The sequence below is a fragment of the Haliotis rufescens genome, unplaced genomic scaffold (assembly GCF_023055435.1).
Source record: "Haliotis rufescens isolate VD_foot unplaced genomic scaffold, xgHalRufe1.0.p SCAF_17, whole genome shotgun sequence".
NCBI classification, from domain to species: domain Eukaryota; kingdom Metazoa; phylum Mollusca; class Gastropoda; order Lepetellida; family Haliotidae; genus Haliotis; species Haliotis rufescens.
In genome coordinates this window covers 23314824-23341567 of record NW_025963857.1, presented here as the reverse complement: position 1 = coordinate 23341567, position 26744 = coordinate 23314824, and the positions used below count along the sequence as shown (strand labels likewise).

At 39.8% G+C, this 26744-nt stretch overlaps 1 protein-coding gene across 1 annotated transcript; it reads left to right on the top strand.

The window, feature by feature from the left end:
• The first annotated feature begins 760 nt into the window (after positions 1–760).
• On the top strand, positions 761–22466 carry LOC124134031 (neuronal acetylcholine receptor subunit alpha-3-like). The gene is made up of 7 exons (XM_046498651.2): positions 761–966; positions 11421–11555; positions 12633–12775; positions 14606–14650; positions 17891–18000; positions 19493–20031; positions 22007–22466. Exons 2-7 carry the CDS (start codon positions 11498–11500, stop codon positions 22342–22344), a joined length of 1233 nt encoding a protein of 410 aa, XP_046354607.2. The 5' UTR covers positions 761–966; positions 11421–11497; the 3' UTR covers positions 22345–22466.
• The last annotated feature ends 4278 nt before the right edge of the window (positions 22467–26744 follow it).

The following is a 26744-nucleotide window of genomic DNA, read 5'->3' as shown; positions in this document are numbered from 1 at the left end:
GATGGTACGATAAATCTTTGAAAGAATCCTTGTGTAAAATGAAACTTGGGTGCCATCCCTGACTACTAGACTGTTACCAGTCTCGTAACCAGTACAGTTGACATATTGGCCTCGCCTTATTTGGTCGAGGGATCCTATTTCTCACATCCGTTAGCCGCCATCATGCTATGTTAACAGCTAACAACTATGTAAACAGACCTTAATTATATCCTTATACATATAGACCTTAATTATATGCATTTATATTATATGTGCCTTTGATTTATGTTACACTTAACACCATAATCACACATTACAAGCTGGGTAATTTAACTGAGAGAGAGAGAGAGAGAGAGAGAGGGGGGGGGGGGGGGGGGGGTAACTTCATAGTTGAATGACAGTTAGACCTATGGTAACACGCGTAAGAAACTCCTACTAGACTTACATTCAAATGATTGATGATTGCTTAATACGCAACAAATTAAGGCACTTTTGCATTCATTTGTGTTTTCTTCTTCTTCCCTTTGTTTCCCTTCGAACCTTGGTCGGGGTTGATCCCAATGAAGCACCTGAAATTTGAAATCTTTTAGGTAAACATCAACTTTATTGATTAATTAAGGAATAAGTGGCAATACACGAGTATTAACGAGAGGCCGTTTTCAGTGGAATAAGTGGCAACACAAGAGTTAGAGGCCCTGCTGTGTTATATATATATATGCCAGCTTCAGACATGTGCCTCCAGTGTTACAGTGAGTTTTTGCAGCATGGCTCACACAATTACACCACGACTCCCAAATCTACCTCGCTGTTCTCCACGTCCCCCATTCCATTATGACATGAGGAGAATACCATAGAGACACAGATATAGAGGAGCTCTACAAGCATTGAAGAAGGTCAATACTTGATTAATAGATGGCTGATGACTTCTAGAAATATGTCAACGTTATGGTACAGTCGGACATAATCGGACGCAGTCAGACCTGAAAGGTTAGTGAGGCATACGTGTGATGAGATGATTGTTTTGCATGCATTTATATACGTAAATGTCCCTCCTCGTTAACCCTCCTTTTGAAGTCGTAGAGAATTTAAAATACATCACACACACAAAAACACTTAACGGTGGTGAATTCTGCGGCAAATTCTCTGTTCTCTGATGTCACCCACTGTCATTTTGGTCAAAGCAAACTTGATACGTATTTAGGAGTGGTGTATCTGCCCCCAGAAGGGTCAAAATTCTGTTCTGACGATATGTTTTATCAACTAGAACGTTCAATACTGTCAATGTTCTCTGCTTCTGAATATGTTACACTATTGGGTGATTTTAATGGAAACCTAAGCGATTATACTATGTTTGATAAACACATGCTTGAAGAAGTAGAAATGGATATAGATGACCTGACAAATGTCTACGACCCTGAATCATTGTTAGACGACTTAAACATCCCCCGTGTTAGAACAACAAGTGACTATTGCACTGTTAATAATCATGGTAAAAAGCTGATTGACATTATTTTGTAAAACTTTAAATCTGTTTATATGCAACGGCCGCCTCGGTGAAGACAGGTCTACCGGAGCCGTTACGTGTAAAGATAAGAGTGTTGTTGACTATGAACTTGCATCCTCTTCTTGTTTATCTTTGTTTAATAGCTTTGAGGTGGGTGACTTCTTGCCATTGTATTCTGGTGTTCATTGCCCAATCCTTTTTACATTAGCAACTGCAGGAAACGATAATGAAAATGAAGATTTATATATTCATGATAATGAAAACTATAATCAACCTAATTCACGTACAAAACCAAAGAAGTATGATCAAGATAAAGCTGTGGTATTCTGTAGACACATAGATGCAGATCAAATAAACGCTATAACTAAACTCGCTGAATTAGCACTCACCGGTCATGACGACCCCGTAACTGTCATAAATAGGTCAGCCGATGGGCTAGCGCACGTGCTCGCCAATGCCGCACGAGAAACTTTTGGTATGCGCACTAATCATTCTCGGCAACAGAATTGTAGCAGTAATAAGGTAAATAAACCCTGGTATAATAAAGAATGCAGGTTAATGTGTAGAAACTACTCTAAAACCAGAAAACTCTTCAGAAAATTTGAAACCGAAAGGAATAGATTACATTATCGCCAAGTCGCAAAGAATTATAAAAAGTGCCTCACAAGACACATTAATAAACACAAACACGAAATTAGTACCCAACTGAGGAGAAAAGCTAAAGCCTCTCCAAAAGAGTTCTGGAAAATATTAAACGGGACAGACAACACTAATAATGGACCTATCCCGGATGTAGACAGATTTTACGATTTTTTTAAGGACATCAATTCTACAAGATATGATGATGATGATGAGTTAATAGACGTTCCTGAATCAGATAACTATGGCATTACTGTACTGAATAACGTTATATCATCAGAAGAAATAAAAGAGGGAATTAGATCTTTGAAACGAAATAAAGCCTGTGGGTTTGATTTGATAGATAATAGTTATTTGATTGACGCATTTGAGTTGTTACTGCCCCTACTCACATCACTATTCAATCTTGTATTCACCACGGGTATACTCCCTAATGCATGGTCAACTGGTATTATTAAGCCTATATACAAGAGAAAGGGTGACCCGTTAGACCCTGCTTCTTATCGACCGATCGAACTACTGAGTTGTCTTGGTAAGCTATTTACTGGTATTTTAAACACTAGATTAACTAACTATTTAAATGTGAATAACATGTTATCGCCAGCCCAAGCTGGATTTCGGGATTTTCTACAATTGATAATATTTTTGTTTTGAATATGCTAATGAATATTCAAAAAAATAATAAAGAAAAATTATATTGTGTATTCATTGACTTTTCAAAAGCTTTTGATAATGTCTGGAGGGTGGGTCTCTGGTCAAAATTGTTAAATTTTGGAATTACGGGTAAATTTTTAACATTAGTTAAAAACATGTATAGTGACATTAAGTCATGTGTTCAAATAGACAAACACACTTCTAACTTCTTCCCAGGTTACACTGGCGTTCGCCAGGGAGAAAATTTCTCTCCCCTTCTATTTTCAATATTCCTTAACGATCTCGTACCGTGGTTGATAGAAAACTGTTGTCAAGGTGTCAAGTTAACCCTGTCAGAGGAAACATTTACTCTCTGTACAGCTCCTGTTACTGCTGTACGCTGATGACATAGTTCTATTTGGTACCGATCCTGGATCTCTGCAAACTTCTTTAAACTCCCTCTTATTATACTGTCGAAAATGGAAACTAACGGTTAACATATCTAAAACTAAAGTTGTAGTGTTTGGCAGTGGTACTACAAAGAGAAAAATCGCCCCCTTCATTTTCGACAATAAAGAATTAGAAACGGTAGACTAAACATAGGAAAGTTGGACTTGCCATCAAAACTTTAACCGAGAATGCTACAAAATGTATGTACTGTCTCCTGAAGAAAGTCCGAAATATCAATCTCCCAGTCGATTGTATTATTAAAGCATTTGATGTTATGGTGTTACCAATCTTACTGTACGGCGGCGAAGCGTGGGGATTTGAATGTTTGAATATGGTTGAAAAAGTTCATTTAAAATTCCGTAAATTAGCGGCTGGTTTGAAATTATCAACTCCTTCTTTTATGGTCTATGGAGAATTAGGCAGGGCCCCCTTAATATTAGAGTAGCTAAGAGAATTATAGGTTTTTGGCATAGACATATTATACGATCTCAACAAAATAACTTTTCGACTCTAATATATCAATTCATAAGGATGGATGCTCACGTTAACTCCAATATTCACCCTTGGTTATGTAATTTAGAATGTCTATTAAGCTCCTGTGGCCTGACCAAAGTAGGCGATATGCCATGTAATTTCAACACCAAGTGGCTAGTCTCGTCTGTGGAAAGAATATTGACCTATCATTTTCTACAATCCTGGAGAAGTTTAATATTTTTGAGTTCAAAAGGTTTCTATTATAAATATCTTAAAGAAATGCCATTATTTGAAAACTATCTCTACCTACCTAAATATGTTTATTACCCGCTCTTACAATTTCGCACTAATAACCACAATTTACCAGTCGAGACTGGCCGCTGGAATAATGTACCCAGAGAACAACGTCTATGTTCACTCTGTAACTCCCCAGCAATAGCAGATGAACTCCATTATATATTTCGATGTCCAGCTTTTGATAACAAAAGACTTGCACTTATTCCTAGAAGATATTTAACTTGGTCAAATGGGTTTTCATTAAGAAGCCTATTTTCAACGACCAAACTAAACGAGCTTAAACGTCTATCAAAATATGTATTATTTGTATTTAACACTTTGAATGCTAAACCTAAATGCACACAGCCGTCTTGATGTACATATTATATTTATCTCTGTACTTTATGTATGCTCTTGTACCACCGTGGGTGGTCTATGGAGAATAAAGAATCTGAATCTGAAGATGTTTGCGTTTAATTCATACACGACCTCTTGCTGCCTAAGTGCTTTATTTTCTTAATGTTTAGATGGTTACTTCTTGTCAACTTGTGTGTAATCGCAGGCCAGCTGGTGCGACACTAGTTGGTTTTTATTTATAGCTCCTATTTTCACGGTATTGCTCAACTGCTTTGACGTGTTGTTCCCCAGTAATTGTTTGTACGTGTTGACCCCAGGTTTACCTCTCAGATTAAATATAGATTAACGTTACCACGTTACAATGCTGCTTTGAGAGATCTGAGTGTAAGACGTTGTATCATGGAGAAATGCATCATTTTCGTTTATAAATATTGTTATACCTCCAATGTGGATGTCCAAAGATAACAGGAAAACATCTTACATACATAACATCTTCGTGTTAAGGTGTTTAACATTGAAACTACAATTTATCTTAAATGTCTTATTACAAAACATTGTAAACGCATTTATTCAAACCATTTTAGCGGAAGAAGTTGCAAGGGGGAGATGCCTTAAGATAGGCATGGGGGAAAAGTCCATCTCTTTGCCCCGGGATATACTTGCAAGTAGTGTCCGTCCAAAGCTAAAAAGACAAGCACGGGAAACACCAGACTCCAGACTCGATTATTTACACACCGCCGTCATATAGCTGGAATATTGCTGAGTGCGGCGTTAAACAACAAACAAACAAACCCTTATGGAAATGTAGGCGTGATGCCTCATGGAAGTGATAAGTAACGATAACAGCCTAATATTAACAATTAACTAAACAATAAGAAAAAGCAGACTGATCCGTCAGACTGTATATATAACGTTATGCACAAGAAAATATCCATTATAGAATGTATATTTATGTTGTTCAGATGTTAGGGCAGTATCTTGTTGGCTCGTAGTTTCCCTAAGGCTGTTAAATAAAAAAAGATTATCGGTGCAGGATTAAAAACATTGCAAAATATCGGACAACGCTCCGCAGTTGCTGTTTTTTCAAACCAGTCTAATATTTGAGGTTAATTTTACACCTTCGATAGGACATCTCTGCGTAATTTTATAGTTGGAGGAAGACTAGTGCCGTGCGACCACAATTCTTGCAAAACGTTAGTCACTGCAGTTTGTAAAACGTAGGTTATTTCCTGATTTCATTGACACGAATCGCCTATGCTCTCTCCATGTCGTTATTTCTAATAGATTGATATATGAAACCGTATTGGAGGCACGGACTGTAAAAACCGAGTATTCTTTGGAAAAATTCTTTGGGCTATAAAAATGTAAGTCAAGTTTATTGATAAATGGAGTTTTTCCTGATTCCCCATAAATCATATGATTCAGAAATCTGTTTCTGAGTGAAGCAAAATATTCTAGAAGCATTAAATCCATTTTTTCCCAGCCAATGTTTTTTATCACATACCTAATTTTCACAGCCTAACATGAAGCTTTGCAAAAGAATACAAACCATCAAATTATGGCGTCTCAAAACTCTGCTGGCCCCTTTGCGTGTTATTCTCTATTTTTAAAACGCCAAGATAGCAGTAGCTTTCGACATTTTCATGACAGTGTGGACCTTGAAGATGGTTCCAGGGGTGCGTCTAGGCATTTAGCATTGCGACATTGCGGAAAATGTATAATTGACGCTAAATTGAAACCAACGCAGCGTGTTTGCCGTTACAAGTGTGTCAATAAAAGCGAGTGCGGCATATCGTTCTAACATCATTACAAAAAAAGAACTCTATTGTTTCACGTTCGTGGCAAAATATCTCCAAATATTCTGAGAACGTAAAGTATGGCTGATTCGTCAGATCCTTGTCACCTTTGTTATAATATACGAGAACGGTTTTTATTGGCTGTATGGCGCATAGCCTGCAGAAGAGTTCTACTGGCGGCGATGACAAACCCTTCCAAGTCAGTGCGAATTTGCACGTCGTTCGATTTTGTTAATGTAAATCGTGCGTACGAGTACATGTATTGACAGAAGATTCGACAGATAATGAATCATGCGAGAAAAATGCAGCGACCAGCAATTCCCCAGCTGAAAGAAACGAAAGTACGGTTTGTCACTGACGTGACGAAAACTCACCCTTGGTTAGAACAAAACGATAACGGAGACATTGTGTGCATTTTGTGCTTGAGAACAGGAAAAAATATAACGCATTTACACGTGGAAATGCCAATTTTCAAACAACAACTCGGGACAGAAATGTTGAAGTGTCGGAACACTAACGACCAAATGAGGACATGAAACTTAGTGGAAACTTAAATGCTCTAATATGGCACACCAGACGTGTCGAAACCCTCTTTGAATTCACAAGATATTTCTAAAGTTCGCAAAACCTTTTAAACTTCGCAACACATGTTTAAACTTCGCATGACAAAGCAAACTTTAAAAAGGTCTTGCGAAATTAAAACGATATTGCAAAATCTAAAGAGGGTTTTCACCTGTCCGGAGTGCCATACTCTGACACCTCACGGGGCGGTCGGGTAGCCTTGTGGTTAAAGCGTTCGCTCGTCACGCCGAAGACCCGGGTTCGATTCCCGACATGGGTACAATGTGTGAAGCCCATTTCTGGTGTTCCCCGCCGTGATATTACTGGAATATTGCTAAAAGCGGCGTAAAACCAAACTCACTCGCTCACTCACTGACAGGTCACAGAATATGCGTTTTAAAAACGATCTGATGCGATTATACGTGCGTTTGAAGGTGTGGAGTGGCTGGTCCAAACAATGTAGCATCGCTGAAATTTCGTTCTTTGCTCAACTTCCTGGTTTGTCAAGAAATTGGTGTCAAAAGTATGACTGTGGGTCAAAGTGCAACCTACAATTCAAGGGTTTAGGTTGAGGAATATCAGGTAAATATTTATTCATTTTTTACTATAAAAAAACAACAACAAACAAATACGGTTTGAATGTTCAACAAAAACGAAACATATTTTTGATATAAAACAAAAAATACAAATACATAAAGTAAGTATTCAAACATCTAGATCTATATATTTTTCGCGAAAATGTTAACGTAACTATCCTGCCGGTGGCATCCGCCACAAACACACGCAAAAGCAAGGCAATTGTTCAGCTGAAAATAAAACCGTAAGAAACACGAAAAATGACGACCAGTCAAATCAGTCGGTGTACTGTGAATGTATATAACGAAAGACGACTGTATTCGGGTTTCCATGGGATATAGAACAAAATGGCGGTCTGCATGTGTCTATCGAGATTTCTTGACAACTTGAACCATATATAGAACATTCTACCATGAATTTGGAATTTACTCGATTCTGATTGGTCAATCAGAGGCTATTAAATCACAATGAACCCCCTCTGATTAAAACAGATGGTTTGACGGCCGCATCACCGCGGAAGCTAATATTCATAGAATAGTACTTTTTTCAGTCATTGTCGGTAGGCATATCTAAATAATTATATCTACAATTACAGGTTACAATATCCACAGATGCGGTTACTACAATATTCAAAGGATGTGTGGCAATACATTTCGTGCAGAAAACACGATAAAAATCTACAAAGGGAATGTATTTACGTTTTGGAGACAACAGAGAGCTTGGAATTTGGGCGCTTTTCTATATACGACTGTGACGCAGCGCGTTCGGTTCCAAATTCAATTTAGCGCGGTTAAATCTACAGGTAACCTAGCTCTACATTGAAAGCACAGTATGTTTATCTCCTAATTGTACAATAACTATTGCAGAGCACTTTAAAGACATCGTAAATGAAACAGTCGAAACTGTCCCCTTTCCTTTAAAAAATTCGCGAAATCGGACACAGTGCCCGTGATGATCGAAAAAAATAAATATATAATGAGCCCGCTTACATTGCCTAGGATCCAACCATATCTTTTTGTTCTATTTTCCAGTAAAGTATGTGGTTCAGTCTGCCTATCTGTTGTGCAGTCAGTTGTTCACCGCGGCCTCCACGAGGTGCAGTGGAGACAAAAAACGAGATCGCAACCTGGTAAATAGCGATGACTGGTTTAATTTGTTTCAAGAGAGCATAGCTGGCGTAACTGCAAGTGCATCTCCATTCATCAGTATTCTGGGAGTACCGAAATATCCAACGCCATGGTGCTGTAGGCCAGAATACTGGATGCTGACACTCTTATAGCTTCCATTTGGTTGGTAATGGGGGCGGTTGGTAGCCTGGAGGTTAATGCGTTCGCTCGTCGCGCCGAAGGCCAGGGTTCGATTCCCAACATGGGTAAAGTGTGTAAAGCCCATCTCTAAAAGCCTCTGAAGCCTCTGCTAAAGGCGACGTTAAACCATACTCCATCAATCATTGGTAATGCTACAGTTGAAGGTACATCTTCCACAGCTGAGATCCTTAACATCATCATACAGTACCTGCTGAAAAGAACATCATCGGGTTTGGTAATGACGGGGCTTCCTTGATGACAGAATCATAAATTAGGGTAGGGTAGCCTTATGGTCAAAGCATTCGCTCGTCACGCTGAATACCCGGGTTCTAGTCGTCCCCACATGATTACAATGTGTAAGGTCATTTCTGGTGTTCTCTGCCGTGACATTCCTGGAATTGCTAAAAGAGGCTTAAACACTCCCTCCCATCAAACCTAATGGATACATTTGAGAATAGATTTCAGGATCTGTATTGTTCCAAAATCAGCAAACAGAACTGCTTTAATGAAACTAATATAATCTGGTAAGTATTTGATGGCCCCAAGTTAAAGGTCACGAAATTTATGAAATCAGATGGCTCGCGTTTTGTGATGCACTTTATGCTATATATCACATTTGGGCACCACTAGTCAAATACTTGCAGAAATACAAGAAGTTGAAACACTGTGTTTCTTGGATCACATCACAGATTATAGATTTGTTTCTTTCTTGCACATAATGATGGACATCGTTCCTCAACTGACAAAGGTGTCATTTGTGCTACAGAAATCAGATCCGGAAAACCGCTATCACAGGATCATGAAAGAGAAACGCAAACCTTCTACAGAAAAAAACAAAAAACAAAAAAACCTACAGTGTATGGGTATTCAGAGCTGGGGTTCAATGGTGTAAAGTGCACAGAAGCTCTGTGGGGTAAGCAAGTGAGGAAAATTACCAATAACCAAACATAAATTTGTAATAACGTTTAAGGATCTGAAGACAAGAAGATTTCCCAAGAATTACTCAAAGGTTGCTGGTTGTTTTCATATGTTTGGTTGGCGGAATCTGTTCTTTCATTCAACAGGAGAGCACGTAGAATACTTCACCAACCCATTCGTGCCGTAAAAGGCGACTATGTTTGTCGTAAAAGCCGACTAACGGGATCGGGTGGTCAGACTCGCTAACTTGGTTTGATGCATGTCATCGATCCCAATTGCGTGGATTGATGCGCATGATATCAATCACTGGATTGTCTGGTCCAGAATCGACTATTTACAGACCGCCGCCACATAGCTGAAATATTGCTGAGTGTGGCGTAAAACAACCAATCAACGTAGAATACGGAAGCGGTAAACTAAAAATCATCAATGATCACTTTGGATCTAGGGAGCCCAAGGTGGTAACTGACAATAACCTCTACCGCTTTGTGTCGCTCATCTGGAAGCAAAGTTGGATCGATTCGTGCACTTTCTCCAGCGATCACATGCTAGCTAATGTCATATCTAGATTTAAACCATGCATTAGAATGCACAAGGTATACAATGTCTTCTTCTGCTTTGATAAGTTCTTCTGTGGCGGTTAGATTCAGGGCTCAGGCACTGGAAAACCAGGGGAACAGGGCTGATTATATGTCAGTATGCCTGGCTTCACGGACCTTCTTATTGTTAGTTAGAACAGCATGCTCTTCACATTTGTCATTTTTGTTGATGATCTCACCAACCGTTCTGTTTTTTTACAGACCGCCCTTCTGTGACAGGAGTGACTTTCATGTATAACAGAGGAATTGTCCGCTTAAATGTTTCTTTGTTAAATAGACAGAAGAGTCATTGACTTCTCTTGAATATTGATAGGCGATGTGTCGATCCATCAGAGGCTGTCACAGAAAAGTTTCGTTTTCGTTTCGTTTGTTTGTTGTTTAACGCCGCATTCATCAGTATTCAAACTATATGACGGCGGTCTGTAAATAATCGCGTACGGACCAGACAGTCTAGTGATTGACATCATGAGCATCGATCCACGCAATTGGGATACGATGTCATGCATCAACCAAGTCAGCGAATCTGACCACCCGATCCCGATAGTCGCCTCTTACGACAAGCATAGTCGCAATTTACGGCAGGCATGGGTTGCTGAAGACCTTCACTGGAAAGTATCAAGTTCAGTTTTAAAATTTATCCCAATCATTCAAAATATATTAATAATGTTTCTTTCAACCTGTTTGAATATGAATGATAACGATCAATGATTAATTCAGATTGGTCATTATTGGTGATCATGTTCCCTTCAAAGTTGTATTAAATAAAGTCAATGTGACGGTGTTACACTGTATACGTCCATACAGTCAAAGCATTGACAGTCACCACGTCATGTATGAAAAGGTTTCCTCACAACCGCAACGCCTTAGGTTTGGTATTCTGTCAGAAATATTGACTGGTAGAGGGAATATATGGTCAGCCTAACTTCATTTCTGTAAATATGACATTAATTTCATTATTGAATCCAATCTTTTCAATCGCGTTATCACAATAAAACATTTGAATGAGAGTTTTAAAAATATTTACTGATAATGCACATATTTCAGGATTTCATACACAATACCAAACGGACAGCACTATAATGCGCGCGCCAAGGGTATAGCGCAACTTTTGCGCTTCAGACAAAGTGAAACCTACAGAGACCCTTCTGCAATCATATGAAATGTCGGCTAAAAGCAGAATCCATTTGAAGCTAACGTTACACTATTCAATAACTATATATGCACTGTGGATTGTGCAGATTGATGCTCTCGAAGTCAAATATTTACAAGCCACCGTCTGATAGTTAGTTGTTATGCGACGGTAAACGGTTCATTTGAAATGCTTCCCCATCGGTTTTATTATTCATGCCAGTCACAACAGCGAGGCACTGAGAGACGACCATTCACATCCTCACTGGGAAACCGTAGTGGCAAGACGATACACAGATCATGGATATACGACATGTGGCCAGGGTTATAGCGCTCATATCATGGGTCAAGTTTGGAGGTGAGCTTAAACATTCTAATGATTACGAAAGCGTTTAACTCTAATTGTTTTTCTGTCTTTTTACCGACAGGTTATCAAACTATTGGAACAATCGACGCCAGGGAACAATTCTGTATAAATGTACCTTAAAACCAGAAGAGATTGGTTTTGTAAATATGGACCTTTTCAGATTGGATTCGAACTCATTCCTGGAACACTAAAGGAAGATAAACAATCCTTATATGTTCATAGAACTGTGTTCCAACTCATGACAAGTGGGGAAGTAATTGTATCATGACTACACTCACCTGGGTACCAGTTCCAAGATCTGCTGTCAAAGAACACCATGTTCGTCCAGGAGTCACAGTTCTGAGAGTTTTATATCAGGAGTAAATGTCTGGGTAGGATACTGTAAGCTGGAAACCATTGTCTTCCTTCCATTTACCGATCCCATGAAGATCAGGGTTAGAATTAGTCTTCAGCAACCAATGCTTGTCGTTAGAGGCGACTAACGGTATAAGGTTGTCAGGCTCGCTGACTTGGTTGATGCATGTCCCCGATGCTGATATACAATATTGATACAATTGTTGGCTTATTTGGGAAGCACACCGACATCTGCATTAACCATTGACACCAATGGAATACTGAACGTATATAAGGATGATGCTCTTTTGTCACAGATGCCAATAGAGCAAGGGTACTTGCCCTGCTGACCCGTGAAGATCCGGGTTAGAATAGGTCTTCAGCAACCCATGCTTGCCGTAAAAGGCGACTATGCTTGTCGCAAAAGGCGACTAACGGGATCAGGTGGTCAGGCTCGCTGACTTGGTTGATGCATGTCATCGATTCTAATTGCGTGGATCGATGTTCATGATGTCAATCACTGGATTGTCTGGTCCAGACTCGATTATTTACAGACCACTGTCATTTAGCTTGAATATTGTTGATTGTGGCAATAAACAAGAAACAAACCATTAAATAAACTTTTATAACGCCTCTTTAACTTGACACTTTAATGTTACGCAATGATCAACAAACATAACAGTGTAGGAAATATACAGTGTGTCCATTTTGTTTTGAAATGTTGTTTTATTACAGTTGACACGGCGTCTCAAGAAGATACACACCGACTACTGAACACCTTGTTCCACAACTACAGTGTATTTATCAGGCCCACACACGACCAGGACATGCCAATCAGTGTGAACGTAGTGCTCGTTATGGAACAGATGCAGAGTCTGGTAAGTCGGAAAGATAGTCGTAATTTACAATTCCACGAACAGATCATGACTCTTGACTCGCAATTACATGTATTAAGTAAGAATATTAAATATCCTGGAGCTGGAGGCGGGCATCACTCTTCTTGTCTTAAAGGGAGAGACAAACATTTTTTTTTAACCACAATACATTATTTTCATAAAAATCACCGTGCCATTACACCGATTGTTTTATGTGTGTAAAACTTGAAAACGAATTATCCAAGAGCCCCTACACACACCCAACTCCCAAGAACGTCAAATGATCGGCCCTAGTATTGTATATTTCTCCAGGTAGCATTACATGTGTATAGCCATATTCACACAGCTTCCCTTATGAACACGTTATTTACATTTCATCTGGTGTCACTTAATATTGTTCAAATATTCTGCACACTCACGGAACAATATAACTCCTTCTAAATGGACCTATGCAGTTAACAGACAAAGATACTGTATGCGAAGGCTTGGGACCACACCCATTTATCTAAATGGCAGGCTTAAATCATATCTTATGCATCCTACATTTGTCGAATAATGGCATTCGTCGGAGATATTACTTAGTAAGGATAAGACACATGTACTTTAATTAAGGAACATCATAGTTCTGTCTCCAAACATGACTCTAAATCAGCTCTATCAGACCATATCCGTGACAACCTAAGCCACAGCATCCAGTGGGATTAAGTCAAAGCCCTCACCACGAACCGCAAACACTTCAAAATAGAAAAAACAAACTACAAGAAGTCATCAACATCAAAAGACTCCAACCATCAATCAACCGTGACCAAGGCTACATACCACCGGCGTACCACCAACTCATCAACGACGCCAATCAGTCATAATCCTTTTGTTTGTTTACATTACTGGCTTCATCGGCCAATATGTTTTACCTTCTGTGTTCATAACCGGCTTCTCCACTTCAGTGTAACTGCATCTTAAACCTCCTCAACCGTATAAACTCTGCCTCCTATCCTGTATATATATATACCTGCCAACCATACTCTGTACATCACTTGCTTGATAACGGTGTTACAACCTACACCGAAACGTCGCTGTAATAAAAAAGTTGTTCGTCCATATATCTTATCCTTACTTAGTACTCCAACTTCTAAATGCCTCTAGAAGGAGACATACTTGTTTCTTATTTTCCTTTGGTTATCCGTGTTGACTTTAGGTTTCAATGTTCAAATTTACATCATAATTACCAATATGATCCTTAACATTCACATCAAGGCAAATGTTCTATTTCATATTTATAATTGCAGTGGATGATACATCAAATCACACTGGCTTGTCCTTTGATTTCAACATATATTAACGGAAAAATAGCTGTGCTTCATAAAATGTGGTGCAAATGAACATAACAATATAATAAGTGGTTATTTGTTGTGCTCCCTCAAGCATTTCAGTACGGTTCTTCCACCAATTGGTCTCTACTCATGATTGCTCGAGCTGTTAATGTGGCAGCTTGGTCCCGATTCCATAGATGCACCAACCGCATGTGGTTGACGTGACGTCACACGTGGATGACCGGCCCGTGGCAAGTCATGAGTGTTGCTCTGCTGTACTTAACCTCTCCAAAAATATTGGGTCTCGATAAACATTATATATTTTCAGAATATATTTATTTTTATTGAACTTTATATGAAACACAGTTGCTTTTTCCGTTAGTATATATGAACAGTCGTCGATAAAAATGGCAATACACCGATAAAACTCTCACTTTCCCTACTTAAATCGATAATATTGATGTCAAAACACTTTGAAAAGAATTGCATTTGAAATGTATCATCTTATGAATATCTCTTGCAGGACATGAAAACGGAAACAATGAAGTCGTTGGGATTTTTCAGCATTGTGAGTAGCATTTATATTCGACTCTTATCAGATCGAAACAATATTAGGAAGGTGTCTGCGTTTGGAAAGAAGAAACACACAAAGGGATGTCAAGATTAAGGACTATACTTTAGTCTTAAGACAAGTCCTTATTCGAACAGTACCTCTCATACATATACCAACAGTGTCCGCGTCGTTTGGAGTGATGCAGGTTTCAGACGTTACCTCATTGGTATCACGGGTATGGTGCTCACAAACCTAGAAACATAACTGGTGAAAAACGGGATTCGAACCCACGATCTTAGGTTTCTGGCGTGCCCTAGGGACACAGCTGTGTCATAGCGAATTGCGGGGCCTTAGACGACTGGGCCACCCGTGTCCCGTTCATATAGTAGTTGTAGTTCTAGTTTCTGTTATTATTGACATTACATATTTGAAAAAAACTCCTCATACTTTTTACAAATGTGCAAAATTTGATACAATTGTTGGCTTATTTGGGAAGCACACCGACATCTGCATTAACCATTGACACCAATGGAATACTGAACGTATATAAGGATGATGCTCTTTTGTCACAGATGCCAATAGAGCAAGGGTACTTGCCCTGCTGACCCGTGAAGATCCGGGTTAGAATAGGTCTTCAGCAACCCATGCTTGCCGTAAAAGGCGACTATGCTTGTCGTAATAGGCGACTAACGGGATCGGGTGGTCATGTTCGCTGACGTGGTTCATGCATGTCATCGATCCCAATTGCGTAGATCGATGCTCATGTCAATCACTGGACTGTCTGGTCCAGACGCGATTATTTACAGACCGCCGTCATATAGCTGGAAAATTGCTGAGTGCGGCGTTAAACAACAAACAAACAAAACTTGCCCTGCTTTGAGAGTAGGGTCCTATTTAAAAAGGACACTCATTGATCAGACTACACACAGACATTTATTCTTGTTGATATTAATTATTGTATGTCACTTCTGTAATTGTTACGAAAGTGATACGTATATGACTACCCTATATTGAGGTACTAGTATATGTGGTGATGTTATACTGTGAGGTATAATAGAATTATCTGTAAATATGATAAAGTCTTTTCAACAACAAACACACAGCTCTCTCAAATGACAGATTGCTTCTATCGCTAAACATATCAGCATCTTGGAATTGTTGCCGGTAAATACCTGCCACTAATGAGAAGCGCATGTGGACTTTGTCATGTGCTTGTGCGAGATAACGCGAATCTTGGGATACAAAATAATGTATTCTTTCTTGTAAAGGACGAGCCACGCTAAAGTCGCGCGGTGCACCGGCAGCAAACATACTCGCTTCGGTAGTCATGTTACCCACTCTGACGCAACGCGAAAGCAATAACATTTAAAAAATAAAATAAACATGTTTTTTTTCTGCCCAAACGCGAAGGAGAATCCCCTACTTGTGACCTCAATTCCAGACAGATAGACAACTTTGTTAATATAAGTTGAGATATCACAAAACAACTGGTAACTGGTGTACTACATTCATTTTTTTATTCGCAAACTATCTTTTGGTTACTCTTTACTTTGGTTGTGACCCGTGGAGATCCGGGTAAGAATGGGTCTTCAGCAACCAATACTTGTGGTACAAGGCGACTTTGCTTGTCGTTAGAGGCGACTAACGGGATCGAGGGGTCAGGCACGCTGACTTGGTTGATCGATGCTCATGATGTCAGTCACTGGATTGTCTGGTCCAGACTCGATTAATTACAGACCGCCGTCATATAGCTGGAATATTGCTGAGTGCGGCGTAAGACAACAAACAAACAACCAACTACTTTAGTTGTTATGATCTCTTTTAAAGGAACTGCAGTATGGTTTGTATATTTTCCAGTCGTTTTCTGTTCATGGTATTTTGGCCTGTAACAGTAGAGTACTCTCTTGTTAAGGGCCAGTGAAAACTTTATTTCTTCGTCGCTTTAGGCATGTTATTATTGATCCTACTTTTATGTCCTCGTTTCATAAAACCTTTATACAAAGAATTTTACCTTCAGTTTCCACTGCTGGTATGGGGGTCTGCCTGTTTTAAACAAACATATAAATCACAAAATTGTAAAAAATTCTCGCACATAATTTCCTTTGACAAAATATCGACATGTATTATGAGCAGCAAATTGTAATAAACGGGCACAATATTTTAAGTGACAGTTCTTGTTTTCGGACTATGAGCTTTTTTACCTTCTGGTCGCGATCGTCTACTGCGCATGCCAAATATGAAAACAAACAGAGCCTCCAATCATTCATACTAGTCAGTATTCGTTTACTGATCGAACAATCCAACCATGTGGTATTTCTGTTAGGATGTACCACTTTTAGTTAACTTGAATATTGTTCAATGCATACCTCGCGTGCTTCCCTTTTAAAAGACTTTTCCTCATCTATTGATGTTATGTCATTTGATGTTCATATGTGTGTCTGTGTATATAACTTAAATCAGAAATCTGTTACTTGTTTTTCTTGGATTTTAAGGGGCGGTCGGGTAGCCTAGTGGTAAAAGCGTTCGCTCGTCACGCCAAAGACCCGGGTTCGATTCCCGACATGGGTACACCGTGTGAAGCCCATTTCTGGTGTCCCCCGCCGTGATATTGCTGGAATATTGCTAAAAGCGGCGTAAACCCATACTCACTCACTCTTGGATTTTACGATGTAACCCGAAGTCTTATTGTATCCTCCCATCTTCTATGTATCCACATCTAGTGGTTTTGTTTGTGCTGCCTCATCATCAGTGTGGGGTAAACACACGTTGCTTTGACGTGCTGCTTTTTATTTGGCCCGACCTTTACACGGGCACTGAAGCTGAGCATACTTTAGTCAAAATAACATTATCATCACCATCAAGCTTTGTGAGAGGAACCCGTGGACGCGTCATACCAATAGACGTAAAAAGATAGTACCCTGCCTGGCTTTCGGCATTAAGGGGATAAAACAAGAACTGTTCGACTAGGAGTCAGTTTACTGTGTCTGAGGGTTAGCCATGTTAAACTGCGGCATGGTGTCTCAGTGGGCTAGTACTATCAAACTGGCATATAAGTTGGGACAAGAACTTGCAGCTGCATACACACGCGCATGCACGTTGCTATGGAAATGCAATAACCTTGAACGCGACGTTAAACCCTCATATATCTCACCAAACAGAAAGGCCTTCTGAAGCTTATGTAACCATTATATCTTCCTAACGTTTACATTACTCGCGTTATCTGTAATATATTTGTTTGAACATTTCCCGACTCAGACCTGGATGGACGAGTTTCTGGTATGGACACCAGAGGAATATGGGGATGTGGAATACATTACTTACGCTGCAAACATGATATGGACACCTGATTACGTCATTGACAATGAGTAAGTAATTCAATGCAATAATGATTACTTTCACCAATACTGATTCACTATATTTTTTAGAAATTGACTAAATACTGAAAAAAAGTGATTTTTCTGTTTTCAAACATTGAACTCTTTAGGCAGAGCTGATGACAAGCTGATCGTGATGCAAAGCAGATGTGGCAGCTGCTAGATGTGAATTCATGTCTGTCTTGACCTGACCACATAGAAGGAGAAAGAATAACGAGAACAAACTTATCACGGCCAAACGTTCAGGTCCACTAGAGCCAGGAAGTAGGCCCTAAATACGTTTAACCAAGACCTGAAATAATACAGAAAATACATATCAGTGATAAATTAGATACCTCCGTACGACTCTTGCCTAAAGGTTCTTTTGATCGGGGTTATAGCATTCAGTGCCTTTGTAAAGCTTTCAAAACGGTTTATCGTAGACATGTGGAGGATAGTTCCAAATGTGATCAGTGAACAGAATGATGTTCGATGCAATACCCTATTTGGACATATATTATGTTCAGGTAAACATTTGACTTGCCCTTGCATGTGTTTGGGACGGGTGAATCAGGATACGCTCACATTTTCGCGAAAACCTGGATTCATCACTATTTGACTGTGATTCATAAACATGCTTTATGAATCATGCAGTGGACTCTTAAAATTGAGTAATGGATTTCTTATAACCATCAAGTACTAGTATCCAATTTCCTTCCCCCTGAACAAGTAATAAAGGAGACCAGTGAGACCGCCTCATCTGTTTCATATATGGATCAATGCATTAAGAGTCCAAAAACAAGACACTATGGCAAGAGGGATGACTTCAAATTTTCAATAGTCAACTTTCCATTTCTGTCGAGCATTCCAGCAGCTCCAGGCTTTGGCATTTACATTTCACAACATTTGAGATACAATCGAGCATGCTGTTTGTACCAAGAATACAAAAAGCGTCACACGACTCTTGCTCAGAAGTTTGATCAAGGTTACAACATTCAAGACCTCAGTATAGCTTTCAAAAAGGTTTATGGTAGACATGTGGAGGACATTTCCAAATTTGACGCATCATTGACAAAAATGATGTTGATGCAGTTCCCTATTTTGACTTGAATTTTTTTCAGGTGAACAACTGACTTGCCGTTGCATGTGTTTGTGACGGGTGCCTCCGAATGGGGCAGGATACGCTCACCTTTTCGCGAACACCTGGGCCCATTTGCACAAAGCGATCTTAGCGCTAAGATGATCTTAACTCCCATACTTTAACATAGGCATACGATAGGATTAGCGCTAAGATCGCTTTGTGCAAGTGGGCCCTGGTGCCATCACTATTTGATGGTGATTCATAAACACATGCTCATGATACAGTCGGATTTGTACAATCGAGATTTCTTATGAATATGGAAATGGTTTTGTCGCTTTTAATTATTATTATTATTTATATTACTATAATTATTATAGTTAGATGTTATTTATTTGATGTGTATACGTGACATTGGTGTTGCAGTGTTAGTTTAAAGAAGCGTATGGGAGACGACAAAAGTTTGGTTCTAATCAAATCGAACGGCAAGGTCATTTGGGAACCAGGGTACGTCGCCACAACAACCTGCAACGTCGACATTACATACTTCCCATTCGACACACAAGTGTGCTCTATAAACATACTTTCATGGATGACAACAAATGTGCATCAACTCACGACTTCGACAACGGGTGTATCTCTGCAGGCGTATATTCAAAATGGAGAGTTTCATTTGATCACTGGATGGGTGAATTCAACATCGCACACAATGACTGATATTGAAAATGAAACACTAGAGGGTTTAGATTTTTTCGTCGTTCTTAAGCGGAAGACAACCTTCTTCTGGCTGTGTCTGGTGTCCCCACTGCTGGTGTTCCCCTTGCTGAGTCCTCTGAGTTTCCTGGTTCCTGCAGACAGTGGGGAGAAGACGACCCTGGCCATCACATCTCTACTATCAGTCTTTGTGTTCATGTCGTCCATCTATGACACGTTGCCTAAGCTGTCGAACCATGTCTCACGGTTTGGTACGTAACGCTGTATATGAATAATCTGTCCCCTGTTACTTATTGATGACTTGGCCTAGTGGTTTAATATTTCGCTCGTCAATTTGAAGTATCGGGTGCGATATATGAAGGCCACCAGGTGTCCCCTGATACTGCTCGAATGAGCCCCTGAGGTGGTCGGGACTGAGGGTCAATATGTTCGTATATTGACCTCTCCAAGAGTATTCATAAGTTTTGTTATACCGAAATTCACTTTAAAGTTTATGAAGCATTTAAGCCGTCCCCTGTAAGCTGAGAACCGTAATATGTTTACGTGCCAGACGCCATCTTGTTTTCTAGCAGACGAGTGAATATTCATCACGTGACAGGCCAATACTGATCATGTGACGAGTCAATACTCGAGGTCAGTGTCTGTCACATGATGTGGGGTCAACATTGAAATTTATTGTTTCGTTACCTGGTAAGGATTAACCAATTGAATTGCAAGATTCCTAATAGAGATATAACACAACGTATTAGCTGTGACATAGTACGTTTATGTCAGCTGAATTACCATATAATTACGTAATCAAACTTCGTTATTAATGAAATATTAAGGAAACATGATCAAAGAAGAATGGCAAAAGGTAAACTTTGCATGCTAAACAAATATTTGTGTTTATATGTAGGATGTCATCCACATGGCAATATTTTGCCGTCAATTCTATAACTTGAATCATTTGTTGTAAAAGCTTGTTTAATAACCTGAGCATTTTAGCGATTCCCAGGCTAAGTCTAAGCGGCATACAATCACATTGCGCTTTTCACTGCTAAATATCATGATCATCTCTCGTTCAGAACCGGTTCGCACCGATTTTGCTTCTTGGTTTGTCTGCACCATACTCAAAGGTTTCACCAAAGTGGTAAACGTCTAAGACCTGCATCACTTCCTCTTTTCCTTCCCGTCAAGCTTACAAGCTATGATATAAATGGAATACAGTTCAAAGCGACGCCAATCCTAACTCACCCGCTCACTATAGTTAAGGATGTCACAAACAGATAGCCTTACGTAATCGGTTTAAAAGGTCCACTTCAGTGAAGTTTCGTTTTGGGGGGACATGTTTTATATCTAACTTCCTCATGGTCTTTGTTATACTGACGGGGGGCACGGGTGGCCCAGTCGTCTAAGGCGCCGCGTTTCGCTGTGCAGAGTTGCGCCCCTTGGGCTCGCCAGAAACCTGTGATTGTGGGTTCGAATCCCGGTTCGCCCCGATTATGTTTCTAGGTTTGTCAGCACCATACCCGTGCTCGTGGGTTTCACCGAAGCGTTAAACGTCTGAGACCTGCATCACGTCGGGCTTTCCTCCCACATTAAGCTGACACGCCGTGGTGTAACTGGAATACTGTTAAAAGCGGCGTTAAACCCAACTCACTCACTCACTGTTATACTGACGATGGGTCACATAGGTGATACCTCCTCGGAGTTATAGATTATCTGCCCCTTGTTCATGAATGTAGAACTGTCTTTGCCCTGTGCACAGGCCGGGTACTCCATTCATTGAAAGAACCCGTAAATCTGAGTAGCTAGGTGTTTCGGCTCTGCATATCTGATAGATACAAACTGCACAATTTCATGCTTGGGTCGATCTTTTATCTATGAAATATTCCGATAAACCGTGAAACATCGTTAATCCGGGCGGCGTGGTGCACAGTGAAGTCGTCCGCGTGAGTGATATTCCTTTGGGTATATATTGGCCGAGAGTAACTTTTCCGGAGAGTATCATGGTCAGTCAAATTGTCCGGGATAGTACGTTGATGATGATGATGATGATGATGATGATGATGATGTCGAAGATTTAACGAGCGCTTTCGGAGGACCCGATTTCGGGCTTTCCAAACTAACAGGGTCCCGGTTAGCCATGTTATAGCATTACACATTATAATTACTTTGTTTATTTTTTAAAACCTTTCACTGACACAAGATAACTGTGTATAATACTACCTGTTTTTGTTTCAGTGTTACTGGCATCCATACAAAGTTTTATCAGCTTCCTCTCTGTAGTAGGCAACGTCATCATTTTGTGCATATACAGACTCCCACCCGAACACCGCGTTCCCAGGTGGATGACGTGGCTTGCAGCTAAGCGCCAGGACTTAGCGCCTGAGAGGATGAAAAGTAACGAGGAATCCGAACTATTCAACAAAAGTGATATGAGTACCAGGGGCAAAGGTCGTGAAAATGTACCATTGACTTGGCCGGTGGTCGCTGAATTTCTGAACAAAATATGTTTTGTTGTTTTTCTATTGGCTGTGATACTTGTGACTGTAATAATCGGGGTATTGATGTCTTTTTAGTTCAGTGGGACATTATTTTACACCTACTACTACAACAACAGCAACTACTACTACTACTACTACTACTACTACTGCTGCTACTACTACTAATCAGTCTTTAGCAACCCATGCTTGCCGGAAAAAGCGACTATGCTTGTCGTAAGAGGCGACTAACGGGATCCTGTGGTCACGCTCGCTGACTTGGTTGGTGGATGTCATCGTATTCCCAATTGCGTGGATCGTTGCTCATGATGTCAGTCACTGGATTGTCTGGTTCAGACTCGATAATTTACAGACTGCCGTCATATAGCTGGAATATTGCTGAGTGAGGCGTTAAACAACAACAACAAAAAAAAAAACATAACAAAATACTACTAATCGTGAGTCCGGTGAGAAAGAATTATTCCTATGATCGTGGGTTCGAATTCCCGATTCCCGAAGTTTGTCAGCACCATGGCACAAGATCGTGGATTTCACCAAAGTTGTTAAAGTTATCTAAGACCCGCATCACTTTCGGCCTTCCCAAATCACACCCCATATTGTATAACTGAAATACTGTTAAATACGACAAATAGTCAAACTCACTCTCATTGGCACAATTGTCAATGAATGCCTTTATGTAGATATTTGCCACAAAGAGAATATTTCACGAGTCTCTGTTTTGCACTGATTTTAGGCAAGAGTGTCCGAGTGTTTCAAGAGTGTTTCAGCGGGCTGCATCATAAATGTAACAATCCAATTTTTATCCATACTTAACCTTGTGGTTTTAGCGAAGGGGCGAAGCAGTGTCTTTAAGCTAAAATGGCCAACATGACGTCATTAATCGTACGTTGTTCCGTCATTGTTTTTGTGACTACAATGGTCTTTCCAGTTTTCTTATTCAGTGCATAAGAGTATTTGAAATCCTTATTGGTGCTGGTTCTGAACCTTACATCTATGACCACAAACAAAAATAGTTGGCCAGATATTTTGCCAATTCAATGGTTTGACGAATGACATTATCAACATGATAAACACTAAATCCACCATTTAGATTCCTGGTTAGAATTTGACCCCAGCGAGACATGGTGGTCGTATGAGGCTGAGGCATCCTAACTTTATGACAATAATCTTACATTAATTACATTCGTCTTGTAACATCTCGCTGTACAGCTGCAAGGATCTGCTGGTTGGTGTTCATGGTCTTGTTAATTAAGCCGAATACAGTCCTGGAAACCATTCTGGCCTCACTTTTCTTGTGAGGCCCGTGAAGATCCGGGGTAGAGTAGGTCTTCAGAACCCATGCTTGCCGTAAAAGGCAACTATGCTTGTCGTAAGAGGTGACTAACGGGATCGGGTGGTCAGGCTCGCTGACTTGGTTGATGCATGTCATCGTATCCCAATTGTGTGGATCGATGCTCATGATGTCAATCACTGGAGTGTCTAGTCCAGACTCGATTATTTACAGACCGCGGTCATATAGCTGGAAGATTGCTGAGTGCGGCAAAAAACAAACACTTTCCTTGTAATCCAATCTGGACCAGACAAACCATTGATTGATGTTACGTACAGCTGATGTGATGCACAATATAACACCAGTACTTTTATACCGGGCCGACTGTATGTCTGTAAGCGTGTTGTTATTAAATGTTAAGTTATGAACTTAAAATAATGGGATGTTAGACTAAGTTGGTAAATATCCTATTCAATTATGCAAAGTTTTGATATGCATCAAATATTGATTGCCTCTTATCAATAGGCAGGAATCTTGTTTACCCCCAATGTTATAATGTGTTTATCTTTGTACGTTGAACAAGGCCATGTAAACTGGGTAACGAAAACTAACTCTTATTGTTTTTTAATTAGAATTTTGTGATGTCTGCCTGTCCCTTTCAAATATGGTACTAAAACTGCATTTTTGAAAATGGTACATGTGCTTTAGCGGATTTGTTTTACAGTTTTTGCATTGTGATTTATCTGAAAGTGTTAAAAGAGCTCTCTATCGACATTTTAAAATATCCATTTCATGTGAGAACTATTTGAATAGTATTACCGTAAATAAATTAAGGACAACATTGACTCATTGATCGCATTAAGTTTTCACAATTTAGAAACTGAATGTGGTCGCCATTTAACTATTCCTTGCCCTCGCAAAAAATCAAAAGTTCACAACGTACAACTATATCGAAAATGAATATCCCTTTTTCCAGATTTTAGTTCGAAACTTGAAACGGAACACCTTTCAAATGCAGTTAAGCTAATTTAACCGAGCATGTCCGATTTTACTATGCGAGGGCGTTGGATGTGTTCACGTTAACTTAGCCAACTTCGCACCTTTCCGCTAGAATTCTCGGCTGTGGACGTTGGGAATTTATCCACTGCCATACATGTACATATGCATAGGTATGGTTTGCGATATTTCTGGAGCGCTGAGGTCAGTTATGTTATACTCCCAGCCCAGAAGTCTTCTTAGCATTTGGTGTGTTTTTAAGCGTCAATCTGGTGAAAATGTGTTTTTACTTGTTTGCATCGTTGGATGTTTAACATAATGAAAAAAATAAACCTTAACATATTTCCTGTGTGAGATACCAATCTATGACCCGATTGTGTGCATAAATCTCCATAGAGAACAAACTTTATTACAATATAGGAGCCTGCGGAGTTGTGTCCAGTTATAATTATACATGGATGTGGTTAGTGATATTTGTGGAGCGCTTCGGGCAGTCAATTTTACCCCCACTTCAAAAAGAAGTCTTCTCAACTTTTTTTCTTTTTTTAGAGCATCCGTCTGGCGATTATTTAAATTTTTTTTTTTGCATCGTTGCATGTTTATAGTAATGAATAATATATATCTTAACATGTTTCTTGTCTGAGATTTCAATCCAGCACCCGATTTTGTGATGAAGAGTGATGACATTATTACAATGTCGGGGCATGCAGAGTTGTGTACAGTCAGGTGTGTCAGGATTCACTAAAGCACTTGAACCGAAACGTCGCTTTGAAAGAAGCTGACAGCCATATGTCAAGTCTTCATTCTCAATACTAAGCGCCTTCTGTATGCTATCTTCAATTAGCTTTGCGGATAATTTTGATGCAGTAGGAAACCCGTTCAGCAAGGCGGGTTTTATTCATTCCCGGAAACAATGGTATAAAACATTTAGCTATATAAGCTAAGTTTTGATCATGAACCTACATTTTTTCAAAAAGAGCAAGATTGATGATGAGCCTGATGAGACTCGTACGTGGTACTAGTTGAAAGCGCCAACCAATTAAGACTGTGTTCAATCTTACTCCACTTATGTAATTATTACTATATTGTGCGTGAGAGTTAGAACTTTACTGTGCTCTCTCTCTCTCTCTCTCTCTCTCTCTCTCTCTCTCTCTCTCTCTCTCTCTCTCTCTCTCTCTCCCTATATATATATATAGGGAGAGACATACATGTGTGTATATATATATATACATGTATGTCGTTTTAGAGTCTCTTATAGTAAGATGTTCCCGTGGTTTTTTCAGGGGAACAATTTACTTGCCTTTGCTTGTGTTTGTGACGGGAGCCACCGGTGAGGTAGGATACGTTCAATGTTCTCGAACACCTGGTACTATCATTTTTTGATAGTGTTTCATAAACGCATGCTTATGATATATTCGGAAGCGTACAGTCGACTCTGCATTTTGCATTGTGGAATGAATAATGTCGCTGTTGCTTATTTGAATTATGTACACCCACATGTAAAGTATGTACATTGTTATTTGAGCCGGAAAATACTTATTCTTCTCGAGGATTGAACTGCTTTTTGTGACAGTGAAGGTTGAACTCGACGAAGCTTTACTACCAGAACAGAGTAGTCGCCCTTCCACCGCGTCAGTCTTATTGTACCAGCTGAGCATGTCTTGTGGGTTCAGTTTTCATCGTTTCGTTTTTGCCACGGAAACACCTAGCAGCTTTCTGATGCTGTGTGTACATCAAAACATTAAACAGGATAGTAGTTTGTGGGAAATACGAGAGTTTTGTCAGAGGTTACAAATCACAATAACAGGCTTCTGATGAAACCAGGAGATTTGACGCTTCACCGCGTGTGAATTCATACATACTATGCTATGTTCACAGTTCGTATGTCATACCAGTCTTGTAAACACGTGTTTGGAGTTGTGAAGCGTCCATGATATTGATAATATGTAAAATGTACATAGATCCGGGGTAGAATAGGTCTTCAGCAACCCATGCTTGCCGCAAAAGGCGACTATGCTTGTCGTAAGAGGCGACTAACGGGATCTGGTGGTCAGGCTCGCTGACTTGGTTGATGCATGTCATCGTATCCCAATTGCGGGGATCGATGCTCATGAGGTCACTAGATTGTCTGGTCCAGACTTGATTATTAACAGATCGCCGTCATATAGCTGGAATATTGCCGAGAGCGGCGTTAAACAACAAACAGACAAAA